At 37.3% G+C, this 15610-nt stretch overlaps 2 protein-coding genes across 3 annotated transcripts in view; one reads left to right on the top strand and one right to left on the bottom strand.

Annotated features, from left to right (window-relative positions):
• The window catches only part of Elp2 (elongator complex protein 2), a 32361-nt gene extending 26918 nt beyond the window's left edge, over window positions 1-5443 (bottom strand). The window contains exons 1-2 of the mRNA XM_089231550.1: window positions 5164-5443; window positions 1279-1360 (exon numbers count right to left, since the gene is read on the bottom strand). Coding sequence (XP_089087676.1) covers window positions 1279-1360; window positions 5164-5292 — 211 coding nt within the window. The 5' untranslated portion in view covers window positions 5293-5443. The remainder of the gene's footprint in view (window positions 1-1278; window positions 1361-5163) is intronic.
• Window positions 5444-5692: 249 nt separating this feature from the next.
• Pym (partner of Y14 and mago) lies at window positions 5693-15287 on the top strand. 2 transcript variants are annotated; one of them, XM_089231555.1, is made up of 4 exons: window positions 5719-5763; window positions 10657-10826; window positions 13302-13395; window positions 14566-15287. In XM_089231555.1, the coding sequence occupies exons 3-4, from the start codon at window positions 13388-13390 to the stop codon at window positions 15035-15037; spliced, it is 480 nt and encodes a 159-aa protein (XP_089087681.1). In that variant the 5' UTR covers window positions 5719-5763; window positions 10657-10826; window positions 13302-13387; the 3' UTR covers window positions 15038-15287. The 2 variants fall into 2 exon arrangements, with proteins under 2 accessions (XP_089087680.1, XP_089087681.1); XM_089231554.1 differs by lacking the exon at window positions 10657-10826 and having other exon boundaries at window positions 5693-5763.
• The last annotated feature ends 323 nt before the right edge of the window (window positions 15288-15610 follow it).

The raw sequence follows: 15610 nt of genomic DNA, 5'->3' as shown, positions 1-15610 counted from the left end.
CCGGGAGAGCCTCATAACATAGGCCTATTAGGTACATAACATGGTGTTAGGAAAGAAGAGCTTTCTAAGATGATTTGAGATAGGTCCCACTCTTATTGCTTCTTAGATGTGTGGTGCTGCTGGGAACTGTTGTGTTCTAGAAGTTAAAAGTTGAATCAATGGAGACATTTAAGTCACCTGGAGAGTTGATATTCAGCTCCATAAACCTGTCTGATCAATGGGTGAAATGGAAACAAAAGTTCGCGAATTTCATGCTTGCTTCAGAGAAGATTGAGAAGCCTGACGAGGTTAAAATTGCAATTTTGTTGAACGTCATTGGTGATGAAGGTGTGAATGTATTTAATACATTCCAGTATGCAGCTGCTGAAAGTGCTACAAAATATGATGATGTCTTAGCAAAGTTTGATAGATATTGTCTTCCTAGACGTAACGTTGTGTTCGAACATTTTAAGTTCTTTTCATGTTCTCAGAAAGAGAACCAAGGTATAGATGTATACCTTACCGAACTGAAAACTTTGGCAGCCTCATGTGACTTTGGAGAGCAAGAAAACAGCTTAATTCGGGATAGGATTGTCTTGGGCATCCATGATTCTAATCTGCAAGAAAGACTGCTTCGAGAACCGGATCTTACAGTAAGCAAAGCAGTTGATAGCATACGTGCTTGTGAGATTAGCCGACGACAGATGGAGAAAATCCATGAGCCTCATGTGGGTCCTGAAGTTGATGCTATAAGGTCCAGAGGTAAAAGTACATTCATGCCCGAGAAAAACTGTAATTCCTGTGGTCGGAAACACAAGAGAGGGCATTGTCCTGCATTCAATAAGTTGTGCAATCTGTGCAAAAAGAAAAATCACTTTGCGGTAATGTGCAATGAAAATTGTTTTCCTAAGCCACAATCTGCTGGTAATCATAGACGGATTGATGAGGTCCTCCACAGAGACAACTACCTTCCATACAGCAACAACGACATCGAAAGTTTATACATTGACAGTGTCTTGGAAATTAATATGATCAGTTCCAGAAATGAATGGCTCAAGGCTATATCAGTTGAAGGAAAAGTAGTGGAATTCAAGCTTGATACTGAAACAGAACTTATCGCCAACTAATGTTGTCCATTATCTGACTCCTGACCTCTTTAGCCTTTATAATGGCTATATCCATACATCACAGTTTCGAAGGAATTGGCAAAACAATTATGAACTCTCATAATAAACACAAATTTTGTAAATGTTTATCAAAAAAGGGAAATGAAATCTCATAACTTTTAAATGTAGCTACCTCTTCCTTTGTGAATCCAATGCACTGATGTAACTTGTTTTCCATGTAAAAGTAATGACTGTATAACTCTTCCACCATATTTCTGTTCAGACCGAAAACAAATACAAAAAATGTTAAGTACAATGAGAAAACAGACACAAAAAATATGAGTTACCAACAATCCATCAAATATAAACAAAAACAAGATATTGGCCAGTTATGAGGATGACCATTACCTAAAGCATTTTTTTCAAACTGGCATGATTTAAAGCACTCTCAGTTGTAGTCTGGTAGTCTATTCCTTCTTGTGAAGCAGGGTAATTTTTGAAATGAAACTTCTTTAGCGACATAAGTGAAATTTAATGAGGGAAAGAAAATCTGTCACAGAAGGTGGAACGCTTTCTTTTCCCTCAAAACCAGTTCTATACAATGACTGCTTGTGTGATGAAGTCCTGAGACATAGATGGTTATGTTGGTGGATGTTAATTTGTTAACAGTTATTTGGCCGTGTAAGAAAATAAAGTTGGTTTGGATGCTCTGTGTTGAAGAAGGACAGTTTATTACCTTTCTCCCCCCCCCCCCATCAACAGCACTAGAATCATAGAATGTCGCTTTTAAAACGGTGGATGATGCACACAGTTTAGAAGAAAAGAAAACTGGGTTAGAGTGGAATGGGAAGGAGTGTGTTCCCACACTATTCCCACACACAGCCTTAGAAGTTTCACTTCTATCGTTTCTTTCTTTCAAACTGAGCACACAACTCATGCTTGACTGGAAAGAAAGAAAGCTTTGGATTAGGAATGCATTAACAGAACACAGTAATGCTCATAAGCTAAAGCTTCACTGTATTTTGATTCATATTTTTAATTATAATCATCAAATGTAGATATAATGATTACACATGTTGTTTACGAAACTAATTATGCTTGTAATGCAAACCACAGTAGTTTTCTTCAACCACAACTGCAATCTATCCCCATGGGCAATTCACTACCAAATGAATTGAGCTAGAAGTGTGCATGTATACCTACCTAACAGTCTTGAGTCCACATCTAGTATTATGTGTGAATTTTTTCGTAATGCTTATACTGTTTTCTCAGTATGTAACATTCACTTTTTCTTGTTGGAATACCTCATTTTATCAGGTTGTACATTTCATATTTCCACTTTATTTTTTGCATTTTAGCCATTATAGTTTTAATCCTGCAATGTTTTTCTGCATTTTAGCTGTTATATGTTAAATGCCAGATTTTTATTTCTAAACTAACCAACACAGGCATTGATGAAAAGGTGTCCGGGCACACAGCTTTCATATGGGTTAATCCGGCCCTGTTCCCATTTCTTGTCCACTCATCATCAATTTCTTAGAGATTTTATACTTTCATGAACAAAATTAATGTAGGTGCCAAATCAAGAGCACTACAAGCCTTCAAACTACAAATGTTTATAAAATTGTGAAAACCGCAGCGAATACATCTTTCATTAAATTTCATCTATTGCAAACATTCATCATAAATTGATTACAAAAAACAGGAAAGACAGGAAAAAAAACCAGCTGATAGGTGGCACTGGTATGAGACTTCGGTGGAAATATGCCAATGAGACACGCTCCTAATCCACAACCTGTTCTACCACTGTAAACCATGTATGTGGGCCTGCTGCACTCTACCGTAGCTGGATTTGTGACTCACCTCCAATGTGTTATCCCCTGTGGGCCATGTAGAACACATACTGCTGTAATAAACAATTTGGAGGCATTCTGTTCGTTAATTGAGTATATTTTCTTTGACTTGTGTATGTCAGCACAATCTATCGGCTTTTTTTCAGTTATTTTTTTTCCTGTCTTGATAAAATTCCAGTGACCTAACGATGCTAACCCTGCAAACTGTTTCTTATTTTGGTTATTTTTCTGGTTTTTATTCATTTTTATGGACTTTTTTCCCCCACTCTGTATAAAAAAAAGAGTCTGGGTTTTTACTTATAACCCAGAGAGGCTGAAATGTCTCTACGCAGTAAGTCACGCTAATATGCATTGTTTAAGGCAACAAAGTCTCGTCTCCATGGTATTTTGCCATAATATCTAGAAACTCAATTATTTAATGTTTTGTTTGATACTGTTTTTGTCAAATTTTTAATTCTAATTTTATCGCTTTAACAGCCATAGTATCATGCGTTTTTGGCAATGGGTTGGCAATTTTTTCCTTTCACAAGAAAAATGTCTGGAAGCATACCTTCTTGTCAGTTGTTAATATCTCGTCATGCTTACGGATGGCTAAGATTCCATAAGAGGGATTGTGCCAAATGTGGCAATTATTTTATGTCGCCAACTGATTACCTTTGCTTTGTGGCTCTTTCAAAATTTTTCATTGGTGACAGTTTTTCCAGCTGATGTGCTACCCTTCCATATTTTTCAGCCATTTTCATTTCTTTCTTGCCACTGGCGTCTAAACTGCATCCCACCCTGCTGCTCGGTATTTGACAGAATTTGTCAAGATACCAGCAAAATAATCATAGTTTTTCGCTAATGTGCTAATAGCATGGCTTCAAACATCAACCACACCAAGAAACTTGGTTGGCATTGGATTTGCCAGAATAGGAACTTGAAGCCCAAATGTGATGGGCGAATCCTGTAGCCAATTCTTTCTGCATTGGTTCGAGATTTCCTCCTCACGATGGGAACAGCTTTGGTATAAGGGACACACCAACTTGGCAACATTTTTCCGACGTTAAGTCGCCAGCGCCAACGTGCTGTGTTCTGCGTTGCCGTTGTTCTGCTGGGTTGTCATTGTTATAGAATGTTCTTTCTGTTAAAAAAGGTGGCGCTGGTTGTTGTTTTTTCCTGATCCTAGTGTGTCTTTTGAAATTTTCAAACAGGTCTTCTCCCTTTCCATTCTTTCTTCCAAATGACATCACCTTGTAACTGCTGCGTTTTGAATGATTTGAAAAACCGTTGGGAGATTGCATATGCGGAAGGAAGAGAAAATGATCTAATGTAGTCTGTGGCTCGGATTAATTCATTCTTGGATATCTCTCAGGATTTGTACCTTTAATATTCTCAAATATTTATTCCTTTCTGCATACAGGATACCCCTGTATCATTTCTATTTATTCAAAAGAATCTGGATTCCCGGAAAGAGAGTCTGGGTTTTAATTTATAATACATAGAATATATTTATTTATACAACATGCAGGACCGTTGTTTATTTAAGAGTGGATACCTTATGTTGTTTTTATGTTTAGTCTTAGATAGTGATATTTTTATTATAATTATGCTTGTTGGTTTTAGCATTTTCATGCTTGCTTGAGCGTCAATAGTGTCCCACAGCCTCATATCATATTTATTAAGGGACCCAGAAATCATATTTATAATCCAGATTGGCAACTTTTGATGGGGTCATCGGACATGTTTGGCGCCGAAAATCGCCAAGCTGCCCCTTATGCCAAAGCTATTCCGAATTTGCCAGAACAGAAACTTGAAGCCCAAATGTGATAGATGAATCCTGTAGCCAATTCTTTCTTCATTGGTTCCAGATTTCCTCCTCACAATGCTTGCCAAAAACAAAAAAAATGAAACAAAAAAAAATTTTTGTCAACCATCCTAATTTTCATGATGTTGAAGATGTTTGGGGGAGCAAAGAAACCCAGGTCGCCAAAAAGGAAAAACTTTGACAGAATTTGAAATCACCAAGTTTGGCGCAACCCCGCTTATGGAATCTTGGCCTTTCGGACGTTTTTCTCGCCAAAGAAGAAAAAAATCACCAAAAAAAGGGGATTATAGCTGTTTCAGAAATTTTCAAATTTTAATCTAGGCCAGCATTTTAGGTAACTTATCGAATAAGCCAACATCAACGAAAATTCAAATTCAATTTTTATCTATCAAAGAATTACGAAGCTGTTTTTGCATACCTCGGGTCTGTACACAAGTATAGCATGGCTAGCGGCATATATTATAAGATCATTGAATCCCCAGTCAGCACATGCAGGAAATCGATTACACGCACAACTAGTATACAAAGAAACAACTTGATCGGACATGATAGCGTATTCAATTATTGTCTCAGTATTCAATTTTCCCTTCCCTGAGATGTTGAATACTTCTCTTTAAAGATCTGTAGAAGTTTCTGAGCATTCTTCATAGACCATCGTCATTTGAAAGGAAGGACGAAGACCACGTTTATTTTGTTTACTTTCGTAGAACTTGCAACGTAAATATTACACAACTTCTCTTGGCTTTTTGGTCTTTTTCCCAGCTTTTCAAAGATCACAAAGTTTTCTGCATAAATCGCAATCAATGGACTTATATTTTTCATATGAAGACATATACGATGATTAAGTTTTAATGAGTGAAATTGAGCTGATGAAATTCAGCAATAATGGTTGATTTATATATAGAAAAAAATCAAAGAAAAAAATTATTGAAGTAAAACACTCTGAAGCTTCCTCGCTTTATTAGATGTAAACAAAAAATATTAAATATGGCGACCCAATATGTGCACGACGATACTGGTACGGCAGATATATTTATATTGATAATTTAATTCATATATTCGGTAATATAGATACATTTTTCCACTCAAAATACACAGCTATAAGAGTCTTCCCTCATCCATGGCTTTCTTTTATTTAGGTAGCTTAATAACGATCATCCGGTGTATAAAACTGGTTATGAATATTTCACTAGATCGACTCATGTTTGTGTGGTTCTAAATCCACATTATATTAGGAAAACTTGTATGATATTCATGTTGGATTACCATGTGCTTGCCTTTTACCACGTGTTATTTTATCTCATTTGAAGCTTCAAAATTTGTATAAAAAGCATATATGTGCCACTTTCAAACAAAAACCGGTGTTAAGTTACGCTAATTAACATTGTAAGGTAAATTGTTTTCGTCAATATTCGGTGAAATTTAAGAATGTCGACGTTCATAATTCATGTGTTTCGTAATCTCCATTACCATGAGTACTTCTCAAATATCAAAATGTGATTTGTCCCATTAGGATACACATGATCAGAAAATATTAGCGGGGGTGGGGCCCCCGTGGACGTAATATAACCAGTGCCGTCTTAACGCATGGGCCTACCCGGGCACCTCAAGCGAAGAGGGGCCTCAGGGAAATTACAACCGGTCGATCGAAATGTTCGAAAATTTGTCAGGTAGGGCCTCAGAAAAATCAATCCGGGGGCCCATGATAATCTTAAGATCACCCTGAATATAACAGATAGATAGTATCAGATATTGAGGGCTTTGCAGAGCTTTGGACATCATTTAGATCTGTGGGTGATTGTCTTGAGCTTTAGGCTATGTAGAAAATTTTTATTTCTGGATGTACTTGAGCCTGTGCTATAAAATACTATAATGCCAGGTTTTCTGTACCGCATGCAACGTCATTCGCCCAGCGCGACATGTTGTGCACTCACCAATGAGAAAAGTGGTTTGACTGTTTTCCTGCAGAGTGCAATAAGCCTCACAACAGCATTTTACGTTGGGGGTGATTAGCTGACTGCTTCTGGAGGAGTCAAATGTGTCATGCACCTTGTGTTTCACCGATCTTCTCTTTGATTTTTGTTATTTTCTTTCCCTTCCAAAACCAGAGCATGCAGACAATGGAGTAACTGATGCCAGAGCCATATAGCCGCCCTAAGCTGATGTGTCACGCTAAGAAAACATAGATGCATAGCGTGATTATGTAACACGTGTCTACCGATGTGAAATGATGCAGTTCACGCGTCGCAAAAAACCTAATCCTAAGAAAATCTGGCTTGAGCACAGGGTTGCAACTGGAGGGGGGCATGGCAAGTGTGGTGCTGGATCAGAGTGGGACAAATTTCATTCTGTCAGCTATCCTTCAACATTGCTAGTGCTGGGAGGGGAGTGCCAAAATGCATGCTTGCCGAATAAAGATTGGTTGATCATAAATTTTAACATCCCATTTAATGTTAGAAAACCCTATTGTGTGGCAATTTTTATAGCAGATCATTTTTAGTCAGCTGAGGGCTCATTGCAGAACAATGTATAAAACATTCTCTCTTGGAGCCCACTGGATGGAACCAGGGCTGCTGCTGGAAATGGAAATTTACTGACGCTGAGTTGAACATCTATTTTGGCACCCCATCCTACTTCCCACAATTTTTTTCAGAGAAAAAGAGTAAGCTCTGTGCGTTTTCTTAGCCTTGGGTGGACCACTCGGACCAAATTTTCTTTATTAGACCCTAGAATACTAACTCTACGTCTCAGAAACGTAGACATATAGGCAGTTAATATGCAGTTTTTATTTTAATTCGAATTCTAGGGTTAAATTAAAGAATTGCAATATAGGCCTACATTCATTTTTACATGCAATGGACACAAACTCTGACTCTCATTCAGAAAAACTGGACATGCTTTGTCATGAGTGCTATAAAAATGACTCGAACAGTTCACAGGTCACATCAGGTTACTGACCTGAATCATAAAAAAAAAAATGCTAGAGCACTGCCACTAATTTTATCCCATAGGTAGATATATTCCAGCCTGGTTTTTGGCTGGGACACGCCTGCCTCACCTGATGGAATCAAGTACCAGAAATTTCAGGAACTGAAGACATATGAATTCAGTTTGTGCTCTCCTTGGGACACTTTCACTTGGTAAGGACCAAGATTTTTCAACTCTGGGACCAGGCCCATCATTTGACGGGGGGGGGGGGGGGGGGGCTTCAGAAAATACACTAGAAATTGTATATATACATTGAGTATATGTTATTTGTCCCCTCTTCGGATAAAGTTGAAAAAACTGTTCTGCCTGGGACCCCAAGCAAGTCAGACTGGAGTAACTTCACTGCTGATACAAAAAGTAATTAAAAAATCCCATTAATTACTATTTGTTTGACAGGGACTTTGACAATGAACTAATAGTTGTGGTGCCAGAAGTACTAGTGCTTGGTGACTGTGTGCACATCGATATTTATATGTATAATTGATTGTATGTATGTTCCCTATACAAATCTACAATTTTAGATTGATAGTCACCAAATTTTGCATGTATATGAAATGGGACCCGACTTGAACGATAAGCTATTTAAAAATTTTGTCAGAGCAGGGCAAATGCCCCAAATGAACAAAAACTGTCGGGCAACAATGGTTTTTAGGCATCAACAATCACTTTCGGAACATTTACTTTGGTTACTGTGGTACCCTAGCAATGCATTTCAGATGTGTATATGCTTTTACAGTGGCTTGTCACTTCTTTAATGCTGCCAGTTTATATATAATAGTTTATGCCTTTATAATGGTTTGCCACTTTTTAAATCCTCTCAATAACGAGGCTTTTTGATTAGACGTGAGAATAATCAGCATCCCCCAAAGCAGAATGTGCACAAAATCTGTGATGTACGTCAGAAAATATTAGGGGGTGGGGCCCCCTTGGATGTAATATAACCAGTGCCGTCTTAACGCATGGGCCTACCCGGGCAGCTCAAGCGAAGAGGGGCCTCAGGGAAATTAGAACCGGTCGATCGAAATGTTCGAAAATTTGTCAGGTAGGGCCTCAGAAAAATCAATCCGGGGGCCCATGATAATCTTAAGATCACCCTGAATATAACAGATAGATAGTATCAGATATTGAGGGCTTTGCAGAGCTTTGGACATCATTTAGATCTGTGGGTGATTGTCTTGAGCTTTAGGCTATGTAGAAAATTTTTATTTCTGGATGTACTTGAGCCTGTGCTATAAAATACTATAATGCCAGGGAACAGGTTTTCTGTACCGCATGCAACGTGATTCACCCAGCGCGACATGCTGTCCACTCACCAGTAAGAGAAGTGGTTTGACTGCTGTTTTCCTGCAGAGTGCAACAAGCCTCACAATAGCATTTTACGTTGGGGGTGATTAGCTGACTGCTTCTGGAGGAGTCAAATGTGTCATGCACCTTGTGTTTCAATGATCTTCTCTTTGATTTTTGTTATTTTCTTTCCCTTCCAAAACCAGAGCATGCAGACAATGGAGTAACTGATGCCAGAGCCATATAGCCGCCCTAAGCTGATGTGCCACGCTAAGAAAACATAGATGCATAGCGTGATTATGTAACACGTGTCTACCGATGTGAAATGATGCAGTTCACGCGTCGCAAAAAACCTAATCCTAAGAAAATCTGGCTTGAGCACAGGGTTGCAACTGGAGGGGGGCATGGCAAGTGTGGTGCTGGATCAGAGTGGGACAAATTTCATTCTTTCAGGTATCCTTCAACATTGCTAGTGCTGGGGGGGGGGGTGCTATAATACATGCTTGCCGCAGATCATTTTTAGTCAGCTGAGGGCTCATTGCAGAACAATGTAAAACATTCTCTCTTGGAGCCCACTGAAATTAGCCAGGCCTGTCATTTACCTCCCGCCTTTTGAAAGTACACTAAAAATGGTATATATATATATATACATGCATACATTGAGTACATGTGCTTTACCCCCCCCCCCCCCCGGAAAAAGGAAAAAGTTGAAATGACGGCCCTGCAATTAGCGCTACTGCGGAACAATTTGGAAGAATTTTAGGAAAAAGTGAAAAAAAACACTATTAAATGTATGGGGATTTTTACCTCGGAACATTTTCAGTTAGCTGAGGGCTTGTCGCAGAACAGTGGTAAACATTCTGCTTTGGGGATTAGCATCACTTTGAGGGTCAAGCAAAGGATGATCCCCATAGAAATCAATGTTGAAATTGCCAATTCTATTGTAGAAATGCAGAAATTTAGTGGGGTTTTCCGCCACATCAATAACTTTTTAAAATTGTATTGAATTCTCGATTTTTGAAGTATGAGTTCGGTTAGAGACATATGAAGCCCATGAAATTAAATATGAAGTAATTAGCTGGACCCCTACTTTTGAGTTTGATATCCATACAATAACATTTATTTCAGCCGTGTATTTATATCTTCTCAAGCATGAAAATTAATGTCTCCATATTGTTTTTTAACATTCAACTGCATAAATTCACGTAGTTTAGGATGTTTTAAAATTAATTATGAGCCCGTAAAAATTACATCGTAAAAATTGCACAGCTTTAATTAAGTATTTTTGGAAGCTGAAACAGGCATATGGATAACTTGAAGTTGAAGGGGAATCAAAATACTTAGCGCCTCTTAAAAAAAGAAAAATATATATGTTTATTTCTATGCTTCTTTAAATCTAGATTTGTTTCTTTCATCAGTCGCGCAAGAAGTCGCCATATTGGCTAACTTAGACATGGTTTGTATGTCCCTCAAAGAAAGAGGGAGATATCACATGATCCAAAAAGCCTCATTCAAGAAAACTCAGGCAGTGCCGGGTATTATAGCTAGTAGATAATAAAAACTCATGCATTCAACATTTGAAGCCATTCTGACAGTTTTTTTCACAGACGTTTTTCAAATGTGAACTTTTATCATTCAGGTCTGTATTTTGGTATCTCAAAAAATTTAAAAATGATATTGTATTGAGTTGGCCACGTGCACAAGATGGGCTCACCCGAGCCAACCAGCCAGAGTGACGTGGCCCAGCACCTGGGCTGGCCACAAGACACGACGAACGGAACTGACTAGCAAGAAGGGACTTGTATTTTTGTATGTATCATAAATTTTTAGTGAAAATTGTTCAGCACTGTTGCCAATGTAATTAAAATTTTGCTTGCCATTAAAGCAATTTGGGGAGTTTCGGGGCTAGGTCGCAGGCCTTACAGCCGGTGTTCGGGCATGTGGGTCCCGGGTCAGGGATGATACTGCTGTCACAATTAAATTGTCACAACCGGGATAAAAAATAATGAACATCACGAGCAAACACAACTATAGTCGAGAATTAGAACTTCAATTTAAATTTAGTTCAGATAGAATGTTTAAGGATTTGATTCAGAATATTTTAAAAATTTTGACAAAAATGTTAATATCACCAAGTTGTCGGTCCACATCTCCATTCACCGGGAGTAAGTACATCTCGTAGCTGGATATTGAAATTGATTCATTCGTTCTTTTACCTCGGCAAGCCTTACATGATGAGAAGTGGCCTAGTAAGAGTTCAGGAACATGGAGGATTTACAGAGGCATTCCAAGCTATGGCACCCTAATTCCCCAGGTGGAGTTAACCAACGAGTGGCGAAGTACAACTAGATATGAGTGAAATGAGAATACAAGTGTGTAGAGACAACACTACCACTGCCTTTTATACTGAAGCTGCGACTGATCACCATTGCCGCATTGCCAATTTGCATAAGTTCCAAATTTTCCCCATCAGCGGAATCACGATGCAGCAGCAGTAGGAATGACATTTCACCAGTCAGTTGAGAGCCTCGGGAGCAATGTTTACCAATTGCTCTGGATTGACAGCGACCTTGGACCAGCACCAATGACCTGACTTGCGATATTTGGGTGAGAGAACCAATTAAAATTTATTTTAAATGAGGTGGTCCCTCTCCACTCGTCGCGGATTCATACCGTTACACTGCAATGGGGGGAGGCAAGAACCAGGCTCCGCACCTGCAGCTAGGACTTAGAGGAACGGCGGTGTCTGCAGGGAGCACTTGCTGGTAATTTGTTAACAGGCACCCCAGTACTTACCAGCATGGCCCAACCCACATCGGTAAAAGGCTAATAACCTGGAAGAGACAGAGCCTAGGCCTTGTCTGCTCTGATAGAGAGGCTGACTCTTGGTGACTTTGTGTATGCATCGATATATATAATAAAAACTCATGCATTCAACATTTGTAGCCATTCTGACTAAGAGATGTAAAATTCTTGAGAATATTAATTTTGGAGAATTAATAAAATTTTGGAGAATATTTGCTGGAAGGACTACTATTATAAATAACTTGAGAATATTCTTATTCTTCAAGAGAATATTCTCCTGTTATAGTTATATATAAAATATCCCTGATAATATTCTCTGGAAGGACTACTTTTATAAATTACTGGGGAATATTCTTATCAAAAATAATAAGAATTATTCTTAAGTTATTTATAATAGTCCTTCCATCGTCCTTCCTTTATAATAGTAGTCTTTCCAGAGAGTATCAAGAATATTTGTAATAACATATTATTAATAAATAATCTCTATAAATAACGTAAGAATTCTTATTATTTTCGATAAGAATATTCTCTAGTAATTTATAATAGTAGTCCTTCGAGAAAATATCCTCTGTCCCCATCTCTAGAAGACGGAATATTGAAGTTTGTAGCCCACAATATCAAAGTTTAAAAGCAAGAAAATGAAACCAACATGGCTGAATTGCTCAACTTTTAAAGAAGTATGAGTGGTATATATATATAGAATTTTAAGTGTATGTACATTAAAGAAGGAAGGCAACAGTTCTATATGTTCTCAGAATGAAGGTGATTATATAAGAATAGCTTCCTTTGTCAATCAACGTTGGTTTCATTTTTTATTTTGAACTTATTTCTGAGAATTTATCTAATTATAAAACAATTTTCTCTTAACGTTTTAATCTTGAGGCTTCTAAAATCTTTGTAACCAAAACTTCTAAAACCTCTCGCCATGAACAAGAGAACTAAAAGTTGTCATTATGAGGTTATTATGCCAAAAATTATTTTGTTTTAAATGTTTCAGGCAATGAAAACTGATTTACATTTCATAATATAAATAAAATTAGTAAAAAATTTATTTAAAAGAAAAATATGAATATTCTCAATTCTCTAATTTTTACATCAAGGAGAATATTCTCCGGAGAATAGTCCCATATTTCTAATTCTGACTAATAGTTTTCCCAAAGACGTTTTTCAAATGTAAACTTATCATTCAGGTCTGTATTTTGGTATCTCAAAAAATGTAAAAATGATATTGTATTGAGTTTTTATTGAATTGATCGATGACGATAGGTTTTAGAACATGTCAAAAAAAGATATTTCTATAAAAAATAAAATGAATTACTATTGCAATCAGGAGTATATGGGGAAACATTTATATTTAGTGAAATAAGAAAATCTTGATAGTTTGTCCATACAACTGACCACTAGTATTGTTTTTGAGAATCTGTGTGGATTTGAAAAAAGAGCTGAATCTTGAATTTGGTTCAACTTTTTTTGTTGCAGGAACTTATATTCCAGCTACGCAGAGACCAGATGGAACTTGGAGGAAGGCAAGGAGAGTGAAAGATGGATATGTACCTCAGGATGAAATGCCATTGTAAGTGTTAATGCTGTTCACATTGTATTAACCTTCGGTCGACCGCATCAAGCCAACCAAATTTTTTTCCCCATGTCAAAGAATAGCATTTACAGAGAGAGAGAGAGATGGATGCCTTTTTAGTAGCTTCCTGACTCCCCGGCACTCACACAAGGGTACTGTGGTTTCTTCCCGAATTCACTGTTGGTCTCTGTGGGGAGCACGTTAATCTGGTAGACAAGTTGCACCCAATTACATATTTGTGATTTCAGAATTTTTTTTATATACCGGTAATAGGTCATACACCTTACATACATTCATACAAGCTTCTTAATTTATCCCCCCAAAACAGAATGGATCGAAATCTGTGATGTACATCACAGAACAATCTGGAAGAATCTAAAGAAAACTGTAGACAGGGCTGTAACTAGGGGGAGGAGGCAAGCAGGTCTGGTGCCTTGGGCGTTGGACCAGAATGAATGCCGGATCCACCCTTTAACTGCTTTTTCTACATGTAGGGGCACCGAAATTCCACCTAGTACAGGTGACATAGTATCTAGTTGCAGTCCTAACTAGTAAAAAAACACTATAAATAAGAATTATTAATGGACATTTTCATCTTGAGCATTTTCAGTCATTCATGAGCTCACTGCAAAACAATGCAAAACATTATACTTTGGGAAATTATCTGATTAAAAGAAATAATGATATTGATAATTTTTTCTGTATAATCTGAGATTAATTGAACCTGGTTGTGACGTTGAAATAACAATGAGGAAACTTAGAGAAAGAACCTTCGGGGGGCCCCTTGAGGTCGCAAAGTGTGTCTTTTAACGTACATCTGTACTTATGTGTTTGTGTTTTTTTATTTTTAAAAAAAAAAAATGTTTTGTTCTCGGAAATTGCAAAAAAAAGTTACTTAAAGACACAAATATAACCTTGTTTGAGTAAAGAGTTTAGTTTGATAAGCTTTCTCTTACGCCTAAGCAAAAATTTAATTTTTAATTTCACAGATGAATTTTGCCCGAATGTGTTAGGATTTGGATTGCACCCTGCCAAAAAAGCGCTTTATTATGTATGAATACAAGTTTAATGACAAGACCTCACACAGATTTTTCATTGGTTATGATAAACAGTTTAGGAGAATCTGTTTTCAACACAATTGTAACTTTTTTCCTGAAAAATTTGTAGGTATGAAAGCAAAGGCAAGCAATGGGCTAAAAACAGACCGACTGCTCCCGTTGGATTAGACCCTAGTTACACCACAAAACCCATCAAAAGTAATGAGCCTGCAGTTCGAACGATTCCAGGACTAGACGAATCACAAGTTCAACCAGCTACCAAGTCATCTAAAAAAAAGAAGAAAAAGAAATCTGATTCCTCCAAAATTGTGGAAAACCTCGATAAGTTGAACATTTCCACCGATGATAGTATCAAGAATCTTTCCAAAAGCCCACCGCTAGAAAACTCAACGCAGGCACTGTCAGCGACCGATGCCACAAAGAGGATTCGCAATCTGAGAAAAAAGCTGAAGGAAATAAATAACTTGAAATTGAGGATAGAATCCGGCGAACTGTCCAATCCCGACAAAGACCAGCTTGAAAAAGTTGCAAGAAAAAGAGAAGTTGAGGCAGAAATCGAAGCTCTGGAACAAGAGTTGTAATTCGACTTTTAATATTCATTTGTATGTGTGTTTTTTTTTAAATACCATAGTTAAGAGAATTTTCAGAATTCCTTCATGATGCCAAAATTTTGTCATTAGTGTATACAAAATGTGTATTCTGTTCATGGGAAAATGTGAAAATATCACATCTTAATGACACTTACGGACAAACATATGAGTGGGAAAATGATTTTAATGTTTCTCTTTGGTCATTGCTTGTCATCCAAATAAAACAACTTATTACCTGGTGTCTCTCCCTCTTGATTATCATTATGCGTTACTAGACACACTTTTGTTCATCTTGGGTGTATAATTTTTATTTTATAAAAGGAAAAGGTCTCAGTAACTGATCAGAAGGTTTTGCTTTTCAACATATAAATTTAAAAAATTGCCATCTTAGGCCGGGATCGTACTATAAAAGTTAAATAAAATCCCTTTTATAAAACGAAAAATCCAACCAATAAAGCTCATAGATTACATTCGAGCAAATGCAACTGATAATCTTATTGGTTGAACTTTTCAAATTTTATAAAAGAAATTTTAGAAAACTTTTATAGTGTAATTCCAGTCTTA

The sequence above is a fragment of the Pholcus phalangioides genome, unplaced genomic scaffold, assembly GCF_987345545.1.
Source record: "Pholcus phalangioides strain wild (caught in Gottingen) unplaced genomic scaffold, Ppha-v1.0 ptg000004l_1, whole genome shotgun sequence".
Taxonomy (NCBI): domain Eukaryota; kingdom Metazoa; phylum Arthropoda; class Arachnida; order Araneae; family Pholcidae; genus Pholcus; species Pholcus phalangioides.
The sequence above is the reverse complement of the archived record's forward strand: the minus strand, read 5'-3'. Positions and strand labels throughout refer to the sequence as shown.

What these genes read in the sequence shown, in the direction of transcription:
- Pym (XM_089231554.1), top strand. Translation starts at nt 5,733, where the DNA reads ATGGCGACCCAATATGTGCACGACGATACTG. An exon ending in ATATGTGCACGACGATACTG is followed by an intron (nt 5,764 to 13,301) that starts GTACGGCAGATA and finishes TTTTTGTTGCAG; the next exon opens with GAACTTATATTCCAGCTACG. An exon ending in CCTCAGGATGAAATGCCATT is followed by an intron (nt 13,396 to 14,565) that starts GTAAGTGTTAAT and finishes AAAAATTTGTAG; the next exon opens with GTATGAAAGCAAAGGCAAGC.